The sequence below is a fragment of the Condylura cristata genome, unplaced genomic scaffold, assembly GCF_000260355.1.
Source record: "Condylura cristata isolate star-nosed mole 26May11 unplaced genomic scaffold, ConCri1.0 scaffold00045, whole genome shotgun sequence".
NCBI lineage: Eukaryota > Metazoa > Chordata > Mammalia > Eulipotyphla > Talpidae > Condylura > Condylura cristata.
This window is the reverse complement of record NW_004567146.1, coordinates 300,085-318,090: the sequence shown is the minus strand read 5'-3', so window position 1 is coordinate 318,090 and position 18,006 is coordinate 300,085. Positions and strand designations below refer to the sequence as shown.

The 18,006-nt window shown below is 51.9% G+C and overlaps 4 protein-coding genes across 5 annotated transcripts in view; 2 read left to right on the top strand and 2 right to left on the bottom strand.

The window, feature by feature from the left end:
- DHRS1 (dehydrogenase/reductase (SDR family) member 1) overlaps nt 1-4,781 on the bottom strand; it is a 9,373-nt gene extending 4,592 nt beyond the window's left edge. Inside the window, exons 1-4 of the mRNA XM_004694598.2 lie at nt 4,562-4,781; nt 3,960-4,133; nt 2,031-2,174; nt 1,792-1,871 (exon numbers count right to left, since the gene is read on the bottom strand). Of these exons, the coding sequence (XP_004694655.1) occupies nt 1,792-1,871; nt 2,031-2,174; nt 3,960-4,109 (374 nt within the window). The 5' untranslated portion in view covers nt 4,110-4,133; nt 4,562-4,781. The remainder of the gene's footprint in view (nt 1-1,791; nt 1,872-2,030; nt 2,175-3,959; nt 4,134-4,561) is intronic.
- A 94-nt stretch (nt 4,782-4,875) lies between these two features.
- On the top strand, nt 4,876-11,004 carry NOP9 (NOP9 nucleolar protein). 2 transcript variants are annotated; one of them, XM_004694597.2, is made up of 10 exons: nt 4,876-5,183; nt 5,670-6,122; nt 7,468-7,578; nt 7,789-7,930; nt 8,048-8,240; nt 9,100-9,240; nt 9,633-9,758; nt 9,884-10,120; nt 10,341-10,446; nt 10,753-11,004. In XM_004694597.2, exons 1-10 carry the CDS (start codon nt 4,937-4,939, stop codon nt 10,908-10,910), a joined length of 1,914 nt encoding a protein of 637 aa, XP_004694654.1. In that variant the 5' UTR covers nt 4,876-4,936; the 3' UTR covers nt 10,911-11,004. The 2 variants fall into 2 exon arrangements, with proteins under 2 accessions (XP_004694654.1, XP_012589421.1); XM_012733967.1 differs by lacking the exon at nt 5,670-6,122.
- Nucleotides 11,005-11,397: 393 nt separating this feature from the next.
- Nucleotides 11,398-13,485, bottom strand: CIDEB (cell death-inducing DFFA-like effector b). The gene is made up of 5 exons (XM_004694521.2): nt 13,442-13,485; nt 13,020-13,161; nt 12,097-12,246; nt 11,679-11,869; nt 11,398-11,536 (listed from the first exon to the last, which is right to left on the bottom strand). The coding sequence occupies exons 1-5, from the start codon at nt 13,480-13,482 to the stop codon at nt 11,398-11,400; spliced, it is 663 nt and encodes a 220-aa protein (XP_004694578.1). The 5' UTR covers nt 13,483-13,485.
- A 2,316-nt stretch (nt 13,486-15,801) lies between these two features.
- On the top strand, nt 15,802-16,990 carry LTB4R2 (leukotriene B4 receptor 2). The gene has a single exon (XM_004694596.2). The coding sequence runs from the start codon at nt 15,826-15,828 to the stop codon at nt 16,930-16,932; it is 1,107 nt and encodes a 368-aa protein (XP_004694653.1). The 5' UTR covers nt 15,802-15,825; the 3' UTR covers nt 16,933-16,990.
- Nucleotides 16,991-18,006: the final 1,016 nt, after the last annotated feature.

The window sequence follows — 18,006 nt, the reverse complement described above, 5'->3', positions numbered from 1 at the left end:
TTTTTTTTTCATCTCAATTGTTATTATTATTTTTTAAGTCATCTTGTACAGGGTGTTCATTCTCAATTAGGACATGAGAGGACTGAGCACACCAGGAAAAAGTCAAGGTCAGAACACAGAGTGCACCCTGCACACGTTCTCTTCAATGGCTCTTGCGCAGCTGCTCATCTCAGAGGCCCTTGTAAGAACACCAGTGTGTGACAAGCTCATGGGGTAGCTAAACCACAGAAACTGCACCTCTTTCTCCACATTGACCTATGTGCTGTACTTCCAGTCGTGACCACTTTGGAACACTCTAGCAGTGCCTTTAGGGGTGAAACTCCACGTCAGTATCTAGTTTGGCAGTTTCTCCAGTTTGAATTTCTTCTCGTTTTTGTTTTTTTTTTAAGATTTATTTATTTATGCATATAGAACTGGGGTACAGGCCAGAGGTGCAGGGGCGGTGAGAGGCTTCACCAGAGACAGAGTGGGAAGCAGAACAGGGAGATTGACAAAGTCCACTGCTGAGGGGTGGCATGCTATGTGGGTCACCTCCGGGGCAGGATTGAACTCGCACTGAAGCGGCTGTGGTCAGCTTGCAGTGCTGTGTCCTAACCCATTGCGTCACCAGGTAGGGCCCTGAATTTCTCCTCCTTTAATGGCTGATCATTGATCTTACAGCCCTGGGCATCTGTATTTTTTTCTTTTTTTAACAACACACACATTCTTGGTAACCAGAAAACAATTTCTTTTATGTAGGAAACAGCACCCTCCAAATGAAAACAAGTAGAGGGAGTTATAGTCTCAAAAGGAAAGCCCAGCCGAGGTCATCTGGAGGAAAGTCACATGAATGTGTATGGGAAGTGACAGGTGGTATGGGTGGGCTTCCAAGAGGCCCACGATGTGACTTTTACATTGGAGAATTCAGTAGCAAATTCATGAGGGATCAGTTTCTACACTGGCTCTGGTTTCTACGTTGCAGGCTGTAAGCCCTGAACAGCAAGAGATGGGGGTGTGGAGGGCTGAGGGTAAGGGTGTTGCCGATTTCTAGCTCTGGGTTTTCTTTCCTTGCCTCTGGGCTAACCACCTCTCTCTACTTTGGAAATGGCTTCCTTGGGATTGCCACTAGAGTCCCAGTACTAAAGCCACGGGTATTCTTAGATGCTTACATCACAGATTTGCAGATAACCTCTTGGTTACTCCCATGGGAGTCTAATTACATCCACAGAGTGTAATTTCTGAGAGGGTACCATTGTTCCAACAATAACAAATAGAGATGGAACAGATGTAGTTCAGGTTGGGCAAACTCTAAATGCCATGTTTCATCTCAGTCCTGTGCCAGATACAAGCATAACCCCACAATGCCCTGCCGTCCCAACTGTAACCTGGAGTGCCCTTGCCTGTGGGCTTGGGGTGGGCACGTGGAGGCAAGATGGCCGGCTCCCTCACTTTTCCTTGACCTTCTCTTGATCTAAAACAAAACAATTTCTTTCCCTAACCATTTTTGGAAATACTGATTAATGGGTGGTGTGCATTATGGAGAGAAGGAGCCTTCCTTGTGGGTCACACATTTGAATGGGCAGACACACAGGAGAAAGGTCAAGGGCAATTTGAAAATTACTGGTGGAAAGAAGGCAAAAGTGATGTTCCCAGGTACAGACTCCCCAGGATGGAATGGAACTTCTCCAGAGGTGACTTACACAGGAGGGACAGAAAGGAGAAGAAAGAGATGGTGAGGTCAAGGAAAAACAGAGGGCATGAGAAGGTCAGGTCTTTCACTGAAGACCTAAGTGAGGCAAGGGGAGCACCCACCTGAGTCCAACATTGTTGATATCATCCCACATGGAGGCAGGGCATTCCCAGAATGCCTTCTTAAAATTGTCGAAGATAGGCTGGAAGGCACAGGGAGGGAGCTAAGTTGGCTGATCTGAAGGCAAGAGGGATGAAGGGCTGGATAATGGAAGGGAAATGAGTGGGGATGAAGATGGGGGCGGGGTGGGTCAGAGGGAAAGGTCAGAAGTGTGGAGCTGGGGTCCAAGTTCACTGAGTACCTGGACCCCAGCATAGGCGTTGTTGACCAGCACATCCAGACGCCCATGCTGTTCTCGATCGACCTGTTCAAACAGGCTTTGCACTTGACTCTCCTGGCTTGAATCACACACCACGGGCACACACCGGCCCCCTCGGGATTGTGCCTGGAGAATTAGGAGGGATATGATATCATAGTCATATACAAGTGTTAGAAATAACACAACTCCCATCAACTCCTGGCTTGGGAGCCAAGAAAACAAAATGACAGGAATCAAAGCCTGCAGTTGAGGGGACACCATAGGCAATACTGCCCTCTGGTGCTGAGTGAGGAATTTCAGGAAAGTGAGATCCCCTTATTAATTAGAGAACCACATGGATTGGGATCAGATTTAAAGTTGCAATTATTTACTGAGGCCTACTATGTTCAAGGCATTGTACTCTGCTGGGAGCTGCTTTTGAGAAATGAGGATCTATATTTTTCCTTATCCTGTTCAATTCCTTCCAGCTAAGGGCATCTTTTAGCATTTCCTCATCTCTCACCTTCACCCCTCTCATGGAACCCCTACGAAAGCCCAGTCTTCTTATTCTCTCTGAGAATGCTCCTGACTGGTGCCTGAGACTTCAAAGCTCTCAGGTATAAACTATTTCTACTTTCTGTTCTGTCTCATCCACTACAAATGTGCCCTCATCCTCCAACTACTGAGGAAGAAGAAACAGTACCTGAGTCAAGAACACTCCTTCTACTGTCAAAAGGTACAAATTTCTAGTTGTAAAACAAGTCATGGAGATGTAAAATGCAACATGGGGTCTAAAGTTAAAAATACTGTATTGTATATTTTAAAGTTGCTAAGAAAGTAAAATATAAGAGTTCTCATCATAAGAAACGTTTTGTAACTATGTAGGTAATGAAGGCTAACTAGAGTTTTTTATGGTGATCATTTCCCAAAATACAGAAATACTGAATCATGTTGTATACCTGAAACTAATACAACACTGTCAAGTATACTTCAATTTAAAAAAAAAATACATAGATGTAAAACAACAAACAACCCCCATTTCTCCAGATTTCTGCTCTGGGTCCTGCCCTCTTGAGTCCCTGACTCTTAACTCCTGACCTTTCCTCAAGAAAGTAATTCTTCCTATCTCAGCCAGCAGCAATGATCAAATCTTTCAACTAAATCACCATCTCTTAGAGAATAAAGTCTAGAAAGTTCTGTAGCAGGGGCTTCTGAGACCCACTCTAAGACCCTTTCTGGCCTCTTCCCTACCGCTTACCTTCCCCCTCCCCTGCACTCTAATGTGTTGGCGTTCTTTCTCATATTATTCACACTATTTCACCACTGTCCCTCTGCCTGTGTAACTCTCTTGATGGATTGGTTTTCTCAATCGTCCTTTCTCTAACTCTTCCCTTTCAAGATTCAGTCCAATAACCACCTTCTCAGAATGCTTTCCAAGGAGTATCTTCATGTCTTTCTCTGTGCTTCCAGAGCATACCTCTTCCATGTCACTTACCACAATCACATCACATGGAAATGATTAGTTTCTGCCTCTACCTTCCTGCGAGGCTCTATTTAAAAACAGTTATATCTCACTAAGCTTGGTAACCCTAGTGGTTCAACCAGTACCTAGCAAGTCAAATGTGCCCAAATATTAAACTATAACCCAGAAGAAAAGTCAAATGAAATTGTGCAATTCAATGAGAGGAATACACACACAGTTCTTTAGTTACAATTTCAAAATCCCTGAAGCTCTTTCAAAGTTTTTTTTCATAAATCTCTCTTGGTGGAAAATTTTGACCTGATCTGAATTTACTTATGGGTTTTATTTATCATACTTGGAATAACTTCTCACATTTTGAGGAGGAATACGATGGTTTTAGGTGAAGGATTAGGGAATGAAGGATTCCCTCAGGAAGTTTCCAACAGGAAAGGTCCCCAAGTAGTACTCACCTCCTGAGCAGTGGCTCGCAGCGTGTCCATATGGCGGCCAGTGATATAAACTGTGGCCCCTGCTTCGCAGAGCTGCAAAGCGATACCGCGGCCAATACCCCTGGAAGCACCAGTCACCACGCACACCTGGCCCTTCATGGGGACTGCCATTATTCACAAGCGATCGTGGAAAGTCTGTGGAAGCAAAGATTTGCTCTGAAGGAAGCCTGCAGATTGTGTGCGTGGATGGGAAAGCCCCGAGAGAGGTAGGAGAGGGAGCCAGGGTTGGACAGCTTTGAGGGGAAAGACGTCGGAGGGGACAGTCAAGTCAAAGTCCCAAGTCAAGTCTGTCTCTTTTTGTGGAGGCCAGAGAGTGCAGAAGGACGTTGCGCGGGGCTGTCCCGGGTTGGACAACTTTTCGCCCGGACTCCGGGGCTAACTGGATAGGGGATTTTTGAAGAGGCGTCCACGCAGAGTCCTGGGCTTTCTGGGGCTCTAGTCCCTCACCTGGCCCAGGCAGGCTGCGCTCGAGGTCCTGGCGTGGTCACGGGAGAGCGCGAAGCCCCGAGCCTCTAAGCCTTAAGGGAAGCTCGCGCTTCTTACCAGTCACCTGTGCCGCCTACCTCGCAGAGCTCGGAAAGGAGAACTGTCAATCCGTCCGCAGCGGCGGGACGAAGTGACCACGGCTGGCTCAGAGCGAGAAGTTAGGGTGCAAACCCAAGTGTGGCCTGGGCTCAGCGGGCGACGCGGAAATCACCGAGAGAGTGAGTGACCGGGTCGGGGTCGATTCAGGGTCCCAGCCGCGACTGGCAATGGAGGCGGGGCGGCCTGGCGACACACCCACCCCGCCCCGCTAGGGGCCGTCGCGGAGCTCTGACGTCACGCGCGGCGCCCAGACACGCCGGCGTATGTCGGCGTGGACCCGGCCCACAGCTTCCTGCGTGACCTATTGGCGCGGCTGAGGGAGAGTTTGCTGGCGGAGAGGGCCGCAGGAACCCATGGGGCTGGATCCGCGCTCACCCCACAAGGCGGGGCGTCGGTTCCCAGCTGGCGGCAAGCGAGGTCGAGGGGCCAAAGTGTCGGGGCGCCCACCTCCAGGCCGCGAGCGGCAGCCCTCCCGGCCACCAGACGGACGCTCAGACGCGGCCCTGGATGCACCCCCTCACCTCAGCCCCGAAGCTTTGGGGTATTTCCGCCGGGCACTCTCGGCGCTGAAAGAAGCTCCAGAGACCGGAGAAGAGAGAGGTAGGGAACATCTTCGGGATAGGACTAAAGGAGGAATTGGGGGTGGGGGTTGGGGGAGGCATACAGTCCAGGGCAGATAAAGATGTTTTCGTGGGTCCCCAGTGTTTGGGGACTTACTTTCACCAGATCCTCTTCTCATCCCGCCCTTGATGGAGCATAACCTCAGTCTCTTTTTTTTTTTTCAAAGATTTATTTATTTGTGCATACAGAACTGGGGTACCGGCCAGAGGTTTAGGGGCGGTGAGAGGCTTCACCAGAGACAGAGTGGGGAGCAGAACAGGCAGATTGATGAAGTACACTGCTGAGGGGAGCAGCGGGTGGGTCAGGAGAGGTCTGCCACGCCATGTGGTCACCTCTGGGGCAGGCGGGAATCGAACTCATGCGGAAGTGGCTTAAGCTTCTCAGTGCTGTGCTTTAACTCGCTGCACCACCAGGGAGGGCCCCCTGCTCAGTCTCTTTAAGATATTTTTTTTTTTGTTTTAACAGAGCTGATGGTACGCAATGTTTTGAAGGAAGTGGAGACTCAGGCCCTAGCCTTGGCCACAAACAGGACTGGCAGTGAGATGTTGCAGGAACTGTTGGGGTTCAGTCCTCAGAAACCGCTGTGTCGAATATGGGTTGCTCTGCGTTCCAAGTTGCGCTTGGTAGCTTGTCATCGATGTGGGGTCCATGTACTGCAAAGTGCTTTGCTGCAGCTACCTCGATTGCTGGGGAGCTCTGCAGAGGATGAGGAGACAGTGGTGGAAGATGAAGGGAAGGATGGTCCCTTGGATACTCTGGAGGAGCTGGTCCTGGGACTAGCCTCTGAGGTGTGTGATAATTTTCATTTCTACTGTGGAGACACACACGGCAGCTTCGTGGTCAGAACTCTGCTGCAAGTGTTAGGAGGGACTCTTCTGGAGTCTGAAAGAGCCAGGCATCGTGCCTCCCAGTCATCTGGTAAGTCTTACTAGAAAGGGAAGTGGACCTAGAGGAAAGGAGAGATTAAGATGGTTAGAATAAAATAAAAAAAAAAAAAAAAGGTTAGAATGAGGGAGTAAGGGGCCCTCCCTCGTGGTGCAAAGGTTAAAGCACAGCACTATGAAGCTATCACAGCTACTGCAGCATGAGTTCTATCCCCAGCCAGGGAGGTGACCCACATGGTGTGGCAGACCTTTCCTGGTCCACCCTCCCCTCAGCAATGTATTTCAATACATCTGCCTGTTTTGTTTTGTTTTGTTTTGTTTTTAAAGATTTATTTATTCATATAGAACTGGGGTACAGGCCAGAGATGCGGAGGGTGAGAGGATTCACCAGAGGCAGATCGACAAAGTACACTGCTGAGGGGAGCAATGGGCGGGTCAAGGGAGGTCTGCTGCACCATGTGGATCTCCTCCGGGGCAGGCGGGGATCGAACTCATGAGGAAGTGGCCTAAGCTTCTTAGTGCTGTGCTTTAACCCGCTGCACTACCAGGGAGGGCCACATCTGCCTGTTTTGCTCCCCACTCTGTCTCTGCTGAATCCTCTTACCCCTGACACCTCTGGCCTGTACCCCAGTTCTGAATGCATAAATAAGTAAATCTTAAAAAAATGAGAGAGTAAGCAGAAGAGTGATTCTTCATGATCTTGACAAATAAGGACACGGTTTATTAGACCAGAGATTAGTGGGCACAGAGGCCAGAGGTGGAAGCTGAGATTACGCGTAGTAAATAGCTATTAGAATAGGAGCAGGGGAAAAAGGTGATTCATTTGAACAATGGATTTCAAACTTAACTACAGCTCACTGTAAGAAATTTTTTTTCTTTTAATATGATTCAACATATGTATGTGTGTCTATAGACATGTTAGCTTTGGGAAGTTTTAAAAGTGTGGGAAGAAACACTCTTAGTATGTGAAACCCATTCAAATGTTTTCTTCCCTTTTTTATTTTATTCTATTTAATTCCATGAATCAATTCCATGCCGAGTGGGACCTACTACATTGAGTTCATGATGCATTCATAGACAGTCACCTACATCTTGGGAAATAAAGATTGACTGTTAAATGAAACCTGGTTTTGAAATACCTTGAATTCTTGCCTAAGGAGTTTGAACGATCTCCTATTGACCATGAGGGAGCTGGTTGGCATATCTTAGCAAAATTAAGATAGGAATTTAGCCGTAGTTGAATGTTCCAGATGGGAAGAGGCACTCATGTTTGTGCTCTGCAATTCTAAGCTGAGTATTTATTCATCTGTGGAATAACTCTCCCTCCTGGATGGTAGTTTGTGATCTCCCCACTATACATGTTCTTTATCTTCCCTTAGAAGCACAAAAAGCCCTAGTTCGGGAATGTAAGCCAACTGATTTTGAGGTCCCTGAAACCTTCTTGAATTGTCTTCGGGATCTGTGTTCCTGCTTTCTGAAAAACATTGCTGGTAAGGAGGGAAATAGAAGGAGGGGTCAGGGTCTCCTTTTCTGGAGGTGATTATCATTGTATAAGGTCCTTATTTAAATTGGTCTTATACTTCTCATCATATGTGGTCTACAAAGACTCTGTGTAGGACCTTTGCACCTTATTGCTTGAGGTTTGAGGTGGTACAGATTTTTGAAAAGCTACTTTTGTTACTTCTGTCTTCCCCACACAGTATTTGTCACTGACAAAATCTCCAGTTTCTGCCTTCAAGTGGCCTTGCAGATCTTACGCAGAAAACTGCCCCAGTTTTGTGCCCATCTCTGCAATGCTGTGATTAGCTATCTGAGTAGCCGCAACTCCTCAGCAGATGGCAGGTATGGTCAGGGCCTCGGGATCAGCCAAGATTAATGGGCTGTGTGAAATAAATGGGACAAGGTAGTTATTTTGGATGAAGTCAAGATGAGATGTCTTGATTATCTTCTTGTCACTAGCCCTCTACTGCTCTTTTTGCGGGATCAGACGAGCTCCAGACTCCTGGAGCAGGTTCTTCTGGTGCTGGAGCCCCGGAAACTCCAGAGCCTCTTTGAGGATCACTTCCAAGGGCAGTTGCAGACCCTGGCTGCGCATTCTATTGCCAACTTCCCTTTGCAGCGTTTACTGGATGCAGTTACTACCCCTGAGCTGGTGAGCGGGGCCTGGGCTGGATATGTCCTAGCGCTGCTGTGTCTAGTTCGTTAGGCCACCTCTTACTGTGCCTGCCGTGCTCTCTCAGACAGCATGGTGGCCATCCCCCTTGCAGGTTTATTCCTAGGGGGTTCCCAGGGCTTAGGGTAAAAATGCATTCTTTTTTTTTTTTAAAGATTTATTTATTTGTGCATACAGAACTGGGGTACAGGCCAGAGGCTCAGGGGTGGTAAGAGGCTTCACCGGAGACAGAGCGGGGAACAGAACAGGCAGATCGACGAAGTACACTGCTGAAGGGAGCAGCGGGCAGGTCAGGAGAGGTCTGCCATGCCATGTGGTCACCTCCGGGGCAGGTGGGAATCGAACTCATGTGGAAGCGGCTTTAGATTCTCAGTGCTGTGCTTTAACCCGCTGCGCCACCAGGGAGGGCCAAAAATGCATTCTTAGGAAAGAATTTGTTTGGATTCTCTCAAGTGCCAGTGCAAGCAGGAGACCAACGGCAGCTTGAGTTGCAGACTCTTTGCTCCGAGTCCCTCTGCATGCTGGATCTGTTGCCATAGCATCTCTTTTCCTTTGCTGCTTAGCCCCAAGGCATGCTTCCCTATGGCCGCCCAGGTTAGGAGTTGGGTGTGGAAAGGCAAGTTTAATTCCAGTACTCCTTTGCCCTTAGATATGGCCAATCAAAAGCTCCTCCCCATGTGAGGTGAAAGCTCTTGAGACCGTTCTCTCATCCTGAACTTTATCCAGAACAAGTGCTTTATGTTTTCTCTAGCAGTTTTAGTTATTTTTGGCAGGAATATTTCTCTGAATAGCTGTTCCCACAGAATGCCAAAGATTCTTCATACCTGTCTCCCCGCAGCTGTCCCCCATGTTTGAGGAGCTGGGCCCGGCACTGGAAGCTGTGCTGGCCCAGGGTCACACCGGAGTCGTCATTGCCCTGGTAGGGGCCTGCCGCAGAGTTGGGGCCCACCAAGCACAGGTGCTGCAGCTGTTGTTGGAGGTGAGTGGGGGTTACCTGCAATCCATTTATGCCCTCGGCTCAAATTACACTTGCTAAGATGTATGCAGTCGATGGTGTTTTAATTTCTGGATCCAAGAGGCCAGATGCTCAGGGAGTTCTCAGATATAGAGAAAAATGAGACCCAAACCATCTCATAGCCCTGGAATGAACATTGCCTCCCAGAATTAAGAGAAGTTTACATGGGAGTAAAGGTTTGTTCAGCCTCTGGTAAGTGTATAGACGCTGGGGATACCACAAGGCAGCGAGATTCTGCCCTGTGGACCTTATATTCTTATAGTTAGGCTTTATCATCTCTTTGGAATTCTTTCCCCTATCTAGGAAGCCGGGGTTAAAGTAGTTCTCGGAATTGTCACGTCCTGTCTCCCCTCCAGGCGTTCCACTGTGCAGAGCCCTCCTCCCGGCAGGTGGCCTGTGTGCCTCTCTTTGCCACTTTGACGGCTTACGAAGTATACTATGGACTGGAGGAGGAGGAGGGGGCCCTGCCTGCGGAGCACCAGGTGAGTCGGCAAGAGCCAGCCTGAGGGGCCAGGAAACCCCTCGCCCTTGAGGTGAGAGTGGTGAGATCTCTGGCTTCACCCAAAAGGATGTGGCCGCTGCCTAAACCCGTCTCTTGTCTTCCCAGGTGGAGATGGCTGCAGAGAGGGCCCTGGGGGAAGTGACAGTTCTTGGGTCTCTACTGCTGCAGCATCTGCTACATTTCTCCGCTCCTGTTCTTGTGCTTCGAAGTCTGAGTGCCTTGACAGGACCACAGCTTCTGACTCTGGCCCAAAGCCCTGCGGGTTCCCATGTGCTTGATGCCGTCCTGACGAGCCCCTCTGTGACGCGCAAGCAGTGCCGCCGCGTGTTGAAGACGCTGAAGGTTAGACGTCGGGCTTCTGTTCCCTCGTCATCATCTGTTTAGAGAATGAGCTTCTCCCAGGACTGTCCTTCAGTGTCTGAAAGAGGGCTATGTCGTTCCTGACTGTTTCAGCTCAGACACTGATCTTCTGAAACTATTCCCCCTGTTGCACCCCCACACCTACCCCAACACACTTCTGTGGCCTGCCCTACAGGGACCTGACTGTCTTATCTCAATGCAGGGACAGTATGTGGCTCTGGCCTGTAGTCGCCATGGCAGCCGTGTGCTCGATGCCATCTGGAGTGGAGCAGCCTTGGGGACCAGGAAAGAAATTGCTGCTGAATTGGGTAAGTGCCAGTGACTGTCTTTGACCTTCCCAGACTTGCCCTTCCCTCACTCCATATAGCTGGGTGGAGGGGGGGTAGACTTCCAGAGGGTCTTGGCCAGTCTACTCTCCCCTTCCCCTCTGCTAATTGTGCAGCCCTGTCCCACCCCTCCCCGCTGCTTCTGCTCTTTGGAGATTAAAGTATTAACTCTATCCCAAGGCAGGCCCAGTGTCCAGGGAAATGGAGGGCCTTCATCCCAAGTGGTCTCTTTGCGCATTGGGCAGGTGACTACATGGCGATTCTGAATGTGAGTGGTTCCCTTTGCAGGTGAGCGGAACCAGGAGCTGCTAAGAGACCCTTTTGGCCACCATGTGGCTCGAAATGTGGCCCTGACTACCTTCCTGAAGCGAAGAGCAGCCTGGGAACAGCAGCAGGGGGCAGTGGCCAAGCGGAGGCGGGCTTTGAGCTCAATACTTGAAGACTGAAGCCTTTGGATATGGGACTGGGTGTTGATGGGGAGAGGGAAGGGAGTCTCTCTCTTGTTCCTTTTCTTAATTTAAATTGCAGTCAAAAGTCTTAACTAGTAAACATTTTTATATTTTTATTGAAAATGCTTCTGTTGTTTGAGGGGGTTACAAAGAAACAGATCTTGGTAAAACAAGTGGACAGGAGGCTTTGTAAAGAATATCAATGTAGCAATAATCAGGGTAGAATCAAGATGCCAGGAGATATCACCTTTCATAGCAAGTGGGAAGCTGGTAAGATGTGTAGCAAGGGACAGCATCCTCAGGAAAGGATACAGGCTGGGGGTTAAGGCATCCTATGGGGGCCCTTAGGGATGGAGTCACAGGACACCTTAGAGACCCACATTCCAGGCGGGCTGCACTGTCCACTAGTCCCCGAGCCTGATGCTTCCACAGTCCTCACTGTGTTTCTTGGAATGAGACTAGGGCAGAAGCTCAGAGCCCCTTCTCAGTAATGATGGAGATGGTGCTGTCGTTGCCACTGCCATTGCTCAACTCCCTCTACTATGTGGCGGATGCTGGAGGAGACCCCCAGCAGCATGTTGCCCAGGCCTTGCAGCAGGGCAGAGGTCCAACGAAGGAGCTCCCTGCAAGGCAGAGGCGAAGTCAGCTGGGTAGTGGAAGCCAGGAGGAGACCCTCTTTCCACAGGGAGAGCTAGGGGAGTGCAGAGGAAGTAATAATGGGAAACTTGACTGTGCAAACGGGGACATAGAACACGGAAGTCTGACCTGAGTACTTTTTTCAGGCTGAGTCCTTGAAAGTCACAACTCATGGAGTAGAGCCCGTAGAAGGTGGCTTTAACATTGAGGCTGCCAAACAGGTCTCGAGGGCTTTGCTTATATACATCGAAGGTGATGCGGGCGATGTCCCTGCTGTGCTTGGGTTTCTCCCGGCCTAGGCCATATGACAGCATCCCACTCTGTAGGGCACCCCCATCAGTGCAATGGAATGTCATACAGGACACCCACCACCCCTTCCCATCAGCACTGGGTCAGATAATCTGCCCGGGCTGTGGGAGACTAAGGTGTCCATTGGGACAGTCTCACCTCCCCTAGGGCCTCTGCCCCCAAACTGGGTCAAGCTAGAGAAGAAGCTCAGGAGAGAGAAAAGATTGGTGGCCTCTAACAACCCCAATATGAGCCTCACCCTGGGGGAGCTCCAGCTCTGTCCAGCCTCGAGCGCCATCAGGCATGTGTCATCCTCCAGCAGCTGAAAGAAGTCCTCACTTTCCACAGTGGTCCCGTCCTCCTCCAGCACCAGGACTGGCACTCCGCTCAAGGCCAGAATCTCTGATGCCTGCCGGGAGACAGGAAACCAGCTGTGAGGGCTGAGCTTATCTGGTGTCCTTTCCATGCCAGTTGCCAGTTATGGGGCAGCCATTGCTTAACCCCAGACGATGCTAGATACCCTAACACTACCATCTCTCCAGATGGCTCCAGCTCTGTTCTCTAGCCCTGTTCACTAGGGACTGACCTTTTCTCCTGTTGGCTCCCACCATGACATTGTTGCCGCCTACTCCTCTCCAAGTGCTTCTACTGGTTTGGAATTAAAAGCTAGTCAGGTTCTCTTGAAGTCCATCCTTTTTATTTCCAAAGTCCCAACTCAACTCTCCCAACCTCACAGAAACTTCCAGAACTATGTAGTAATGACTCAGTCTTTTTTTGTTCTCACAATATATCAGGTAGCTATGGCAACTCCTATGCATTATTTTCTATTCCTTTCAACAAACCCTAGGGCGTGAGTGTTGAAAAGTTGAATAACTTCCCAAGGTTTGACATGGAGAAGGGCAGGGTCCAGATGTGAACTTGATTTGTCATGCAAATTACCACTCCACACTGATTCCTGTCTTCCAATTCGCTCTACCTACTCCTTCCCTACCCTAATAAGAGCTCATTTTTTGAGAAAAATCTGACCCAAAAGCCAGCAGAGGTTACTGGGCTGCTGCTAGTCCTCGGGGGGCTGCCTTTTGGCTCCTCATTTGGGTGCCCGCTGTGTGCCCACTCTTCCCCAGCCCCTTGGCTGCCCCCCCCAACACCCCCAAATAGGAGTCCAGGCTGTGGCTCACTCACCTTGTCTAGCAGTTCCTGGTAGGTGGCAGCTGTTAGGCCTTTGCGGTTGGTCCGCTTGTGGTCACAGACTCGGAAAGGTCGGGGCTGCGGAGCTGAGGCCCAGACCCTACGGCCAACCTCAGAGCTCACATTGGACACCGACCTGGTAGTCGGTAGTCGGGAAGAAAGATAAAACGGGTGAGGGTTTTGTGAGCACAGTGAGGACCATGGTGGAGTGGCTGGGAAGGAGGGATCTCAGTTTGTGAATGAGAATACCCATGGAGGAAGACACCACAGAAGAGGGGTGGGGGAAGGCACCCCAGGAACTGGCAAACCCAATGTGGGAAGTGGTGGGGAGGGGAAGGGAACCTCCTAGATGCTGAATGGTGTTGGTTGCCCTATCCCTACCAGAGGGAAAGGTGAAGGAAGGGGTTAGAAATCACCTGAGCAGGCTGCTGGGGTTCAGGGCAGAGAGGTAATCCATGGAGGGAAGGAATAGGAGTTGCCTTTCTCAGTGGGTTCCGGGCTGGGTGCTTTTCCTTGGTGCTGGCGCTGAAATGGTATGTTTTCTGTTACAGAGCTGGAATCTCAGCCTCAGTCAGGTGGGGAATGAGTCAAGAGTGGACTCTGGCCCACCAACCTGGCTAGAAGGGCAAAGTCTGAGGGGAGGGAGCTGGGGGAGGGGCTGTGGAAGAAAGAGTGAGGCCCAGAGTTACCCAGCAAAAGCCACCAAAACTGTGCTGTGAGGGCAAACAGGAACTATGGTCAAGGATGGAATGTCATCTGGTGGTTTTCTTTGTACCAAAGAAATTTCTAGGGCCAGTGTGGCTCCGGAGCTGTGAGAAGCTGCATTATGTAAGATGTGCGCTCTCCGTGCTGCCACCTACTGAAAAAGTCACAAACTGCAGCTTTAGGAAAAGGGAGGCTGGACTGAGGGTGGACTATGGGGCAGGGCTGGGAGAAAAGGTGGTCAGGTATGCAGCCTGGGAGGGTGAGGCGAGGATGGATTCTGCTCCAGGAGCACCAGAATCCTGTCTGGGACCCTGGCCTTCCTGCTCTCTTGTTCCTTCCTCCTTGGTCTAGGAGAAGAGCCGGCTCAGTATTTCTCTGGCTTCAGTCAAATTGTATTAGACCCTTTGTCTCTCCTTCTCTCCTTTGGTCACTTAGTGAGCATGAAGGAGACATGAAAGGGGCAGGAGGGCATCCTTTAATGGCATCGGGACTTTGCCTTTTGGTGCCCAAACTCCTGATCTATGATTTCAGCTGTGGCCATAGACAGTTTTGATGGACAGTTTTGTGGAAGCTCAGGCTCACTGACTGAACACTCATGTGGGTGCAAGTCTCTTCTATCCTGCCTAGGAGTCTTGTCTGTAGCTGTGGGAGCTCACTCAGCCCTGGACAAGCCCAGGCTGCAAGTGTGTAGGTGTGTTAACGTCTGCCAGACAACCCCTCAACAAGGAGAATGCAGCTGGGCATAAACAGCAAGGTCTGACTCGGGAATGCACTCTGGGTACATCGTGGCGGCTGTTTCTGAGGCCTGGAGGGCCTCAGTATCCCACTCCTATGGCTTTCCTCTCCCTTCTACCCTGTGCCCTCATTCTTATTCCTGAATTGACCTCCCAAATACAGGATACCTTGCCCACCTGAACCTCTGCTTTGGGGAATCCAAACTGAGACAACACAGGTGTCCTTGTTCCCAAAAAACCTCCAGTCCTGACTGTCGACTGGGCAGGGGCCTGTCCACTTCCCTCAACTCTCCCAGTCTACTGGGTCCCCGTGGATGTCTTCATTTCCAAGCTTTGGCTGACTTGCCACCCAGGGAGGGCTTCTTTCAGTACGCCTCTACCACCTCACCCTTTCTTTTTTGCCTCATCTCCTGCCACAGCCAGGTAGTGTGGCCTCTTCATGGCCATGGGTTATGATCCCAATCAGATTATAAGCCCCTTGCACTTCGACATGTCCCCCATCTCTCCAGAACCGAGTGCCAAGCTTTATTGGAAACAGTCACTGACGGCCTAGTGAGAGCCCTGAAGGCCTAGGGGAGGAGGGCCCAAGGCAGGCGACGAGAGAGGGCAGGTGAGAGGCTGCGGTGCGGGGCTCAGCAGGGCCAGGAGTCGTCTGGAAGCAGGCAAAGTTGGGGCCGCTGCAGGAGTGCGGAGTGCGGTGTGTCACCCTTTGCTGAGTGCAGGCCAGGAAACAGTAGAGCTGCAGGGTTGGGAACTGGGGTCAGAGCTGGAGGGGGCAGAGTGTGGAAGCAGGACCAGGTCAGGAACAGCAGCAGCATTACCTGCTCAGGAATCTTATGGACACCCCTTCAGCTTATCCCTGTCCTGGAGAGGCAGGCTCTGACGGGCCTGGACAAGTCAGTGATGGGAAGGAGTGGAGTGAGGGAGGGACCTCGGGGAAGGCCTGAGATGAGCCCCACCTTGCCCCTCCCCTTCTCAGCTCATCCTCTAACACCTGACAGGCTCAAGGCAGGAGTAGGCGCCTCATCCAGCCTCATCCACTGCAGCTTTGCCTCGTGGCTTCCCCAGCCCCCAACCTGCTCCCTCCTGGCTGGTAAGTGGATCTGCTTACTGTTTTTCCAACCCACCAGGAGGCTTAAGGATGAAGTTGGACTGAAAAGGAGGGGCCGGGAGAGAGGGGTGGAGGTAGAGGAAGTGACAGTGTGGGAGTCAGGATGGGGGAGGTCAGTGGACTTGGAGTAGGGGATCTGGATTCCAAGAAGTATGTTTGAGCTGTGTCTGGGGCCCTTGGGAAGTCAAGATTCTCAGACGGGAGAGGCAGGCTGCAAGGAGGCTTTTGCCCCACCCCCTGAGTGCCCTGTATGGCCCTTTCCAGCCCCCTACAGATCAGAAGGATGTCCGTCTGCTACCGTCCCCCTGGGAACGAGACGCTGCTGAGCTGGAAGGGCTCTCGGGCCACCGGCTCCTCCTTCCTGCTGCTGGCAGCGCTGTTGGGCCTGCCCGGAAACGGCTTCGTGGTGTGGAGCTTGGCTGGTTGGCGGCCCGCAAAGGGGCGGCCCCTGGCCGCCACTCTCGTGCTGCACCTGGCGCTGGCCGACGGGGCGGTGCTGCTGCTCACACCGCTCTTCGTGGCTTTCCTGATGGGGCAGGCGTGGCCGCTGGGCCCGGCGGGCTGCAAGGCGGTGTACTACGTGTGCGCGCTCAGCATGTATGCCAGCGTCCTGCTCACCAGCCTGCTCAGCCTGCAGCGCTGCCTCGCTGTCACCCGCCCCTTCCTGAGCTCCCGGCTGCGCAGCCCGGCCCTGGCCCGCCGCTTGCTGCTGGCCGTCTGGTTGGCCGCTCTGCTGCTCGCCACGCCGGCGGCTGTCTACCGCCACCTGTCGGGGGACGGCGTGTGCCAGCTGTGCCACCCCTCCGCGACCCACGCCGCTGCCCACCTGAGCCTGGAGACTCTGACCGCCTTCGTGCTTCCCTTTGGGCTGGTGCTGGGCTGCTACAGCGTGACGCTGGCGCGGCTGCGGGGCGCCCGCTGGGGCGCCGGCCAGCACGGGAGGCGGGTGGGCCGCCTGGTGAGCGCCATCGTGCTCGCCTTCGGCTTGCTCTGGACCCCCTACCACGCAGTCAACATTCTGCAGGCGGTTGCGGCGTTGGCTCCCCAGGAAGGCGCCCTGGCGAGGATCGGCGGGGCTGGCCAGGCGGCGAGAGCTGGAACCACGGCGTTGGCTTTCTTCAGCTCCAGCGTCAACCCGGTGCTCTACGTCTTCACTGCCGGGACTCTGCTGCCCCGGGCAGGCCCTCGCTTCCTCACGCGACTCTTTGAGGGTTCCGGGGAGACCCGAGGGGGCGGCCGCTCTAGGGAGGGCACCATGGAGCTCCGAACTACTCCTCGGCTGAAAGTGGTGGGGCAGGGGCAAGGCAATGGGGACCCTGGGGGTGGGGCCCAGGACTGTCCAGGATGGGACTCTTGACCCCAAACTCTGCGACCCGGCCTGCTCTTCCCCATCTCCACCCATCGTGCCCCAGAACTCAGGGAACCACTTTGGAGCCTTTGGGATCCTTCTCTGACCACCGTTTGGATCTGTCCCGGCAGAATTATTAACCCTCAAGGCAGGTCCCGGTTTCTCCAAACCTGGGAATTGCAAGTGGTGATGGTCCAGTTAGTGAATATCCTTCCTTGCAGGTTGGCATGCACCCATGTGCCAGAGCTGCATTGTTGCCAACAGCTATGGGAATTTTCTTGATGGCCATCACTTGATGTGTGCCCCTGGCAGCTTGTCACACCTGAGTTATTTTGAGCCACTTGGACCTCTGCGGGGTCAGCTCAAGGCTAGGTGGTGCCAGTCTTCAGTGGCCCCTTGGCTGCGTTCCCCAGGCCCATCTATACAACTACCCTGGAAATAAAGGGAGAAAGACCAAGGCAATGTATGGGCACTTGGATGAGGATCTGTTTTTCTGGAGTCTGTAAGAGCGTAGGGGATGGGGTGGGGACACTGGCACTGGATGGGAAAATTCAACCTGTGGGGTCTGAAAAGGAAAGTTTTCCTGTCTGTCTGTCTTGTATTTGGCACAGTAGGGCAGGGGCTCTGGAAGACTGAGATGGATCTTCCTTTCTGAATCCCAGCGGTCACCCAACTGAAAGCAGAGCCCAGGAGCACACACTCGCTCCCCCAGGGAGCAATGAGGGGTAGGGTATGAAGGAGTGTTGGGGGTGGGGGGGTGGCGTGTCTATTTGAAGGGCAGGAAAATTTTTTCAGGGAGGTGCTGCCTCTCCTTTCACTTGTTTTTTTCTCTCTGTTAAGTCTTGACTCCTCCAAGACTGTTAGCTACTCCTTGGCTTTCTCCAATCTTCTCAGCCCCCACCTTTTAGATTTTCTCTATCTCTACATCTAAAACTTCTAGATCCTTACACTTTTGGGAATATAGGATAGGATTCTTCCGAGGGCTCATGTAGTAAAACCTGCGACCCATCGGCTGGTGAGCTCAGCCCCGCTGGCCCGGGACTTCCTAGTGTTGCTCTGAAGGCCTCTTGTCCCAGCCCCTCT

Excerpts from the sequence above, each read along its gene's own strand:
- LTB4R2 (XM_004694596.2), top strand. The coding sequence starts at position 15,826 with ATGGCCCTTTCCAGCCCCCTACAGATCAGAAGGATGTCCGTCTGCTAC.
- CIDEB (XM_004694521.2), bottom strand. The coding sequence starts at position 13,482 with ATGGATTACCTCTCTGCCCTGAACCCCAGCAGCCTGCTCAG. Across the intron at positions 13,162-13,441 it reads AACCCCAGCAGCCTGCTCAG|GTCGGTGTCCAATGTGAGCT; the intron begins GTGATTTCTAAC and ends ACCGACTACCAG. Across the intron at positions 12,247-13,019 it reads ACCAGGAACTGCTAGACAAG|GCATCAGAGATTCTGGCCTT; the intron begins GTGAGTGAGCCA and ends GTCTCCCGGCAG.
- NOP9 (XM_004694597.2), top strand. The coding sequence starts at position 4,937 with ATGGGGCTGGATCCGCGCTCACCCCACAAGGCGGGGCGTCGGTTCCCA. Across the intron at positions 5,184-5,669 it reads AGAGACCGGAGAAGAGAGAG|AGCTGATGGTACGCAATGTT; the intron begins GTAGGGAACATC and ends TTGTTTTAACAG. Across the intron at positions 7,579-7,788 it reads CTTTCTGAAAAACATTGCTG|TATTTGTCACTGACAAAATC; the intron begins GTAAGGAGGGAA and ends TTCCCCACACAG.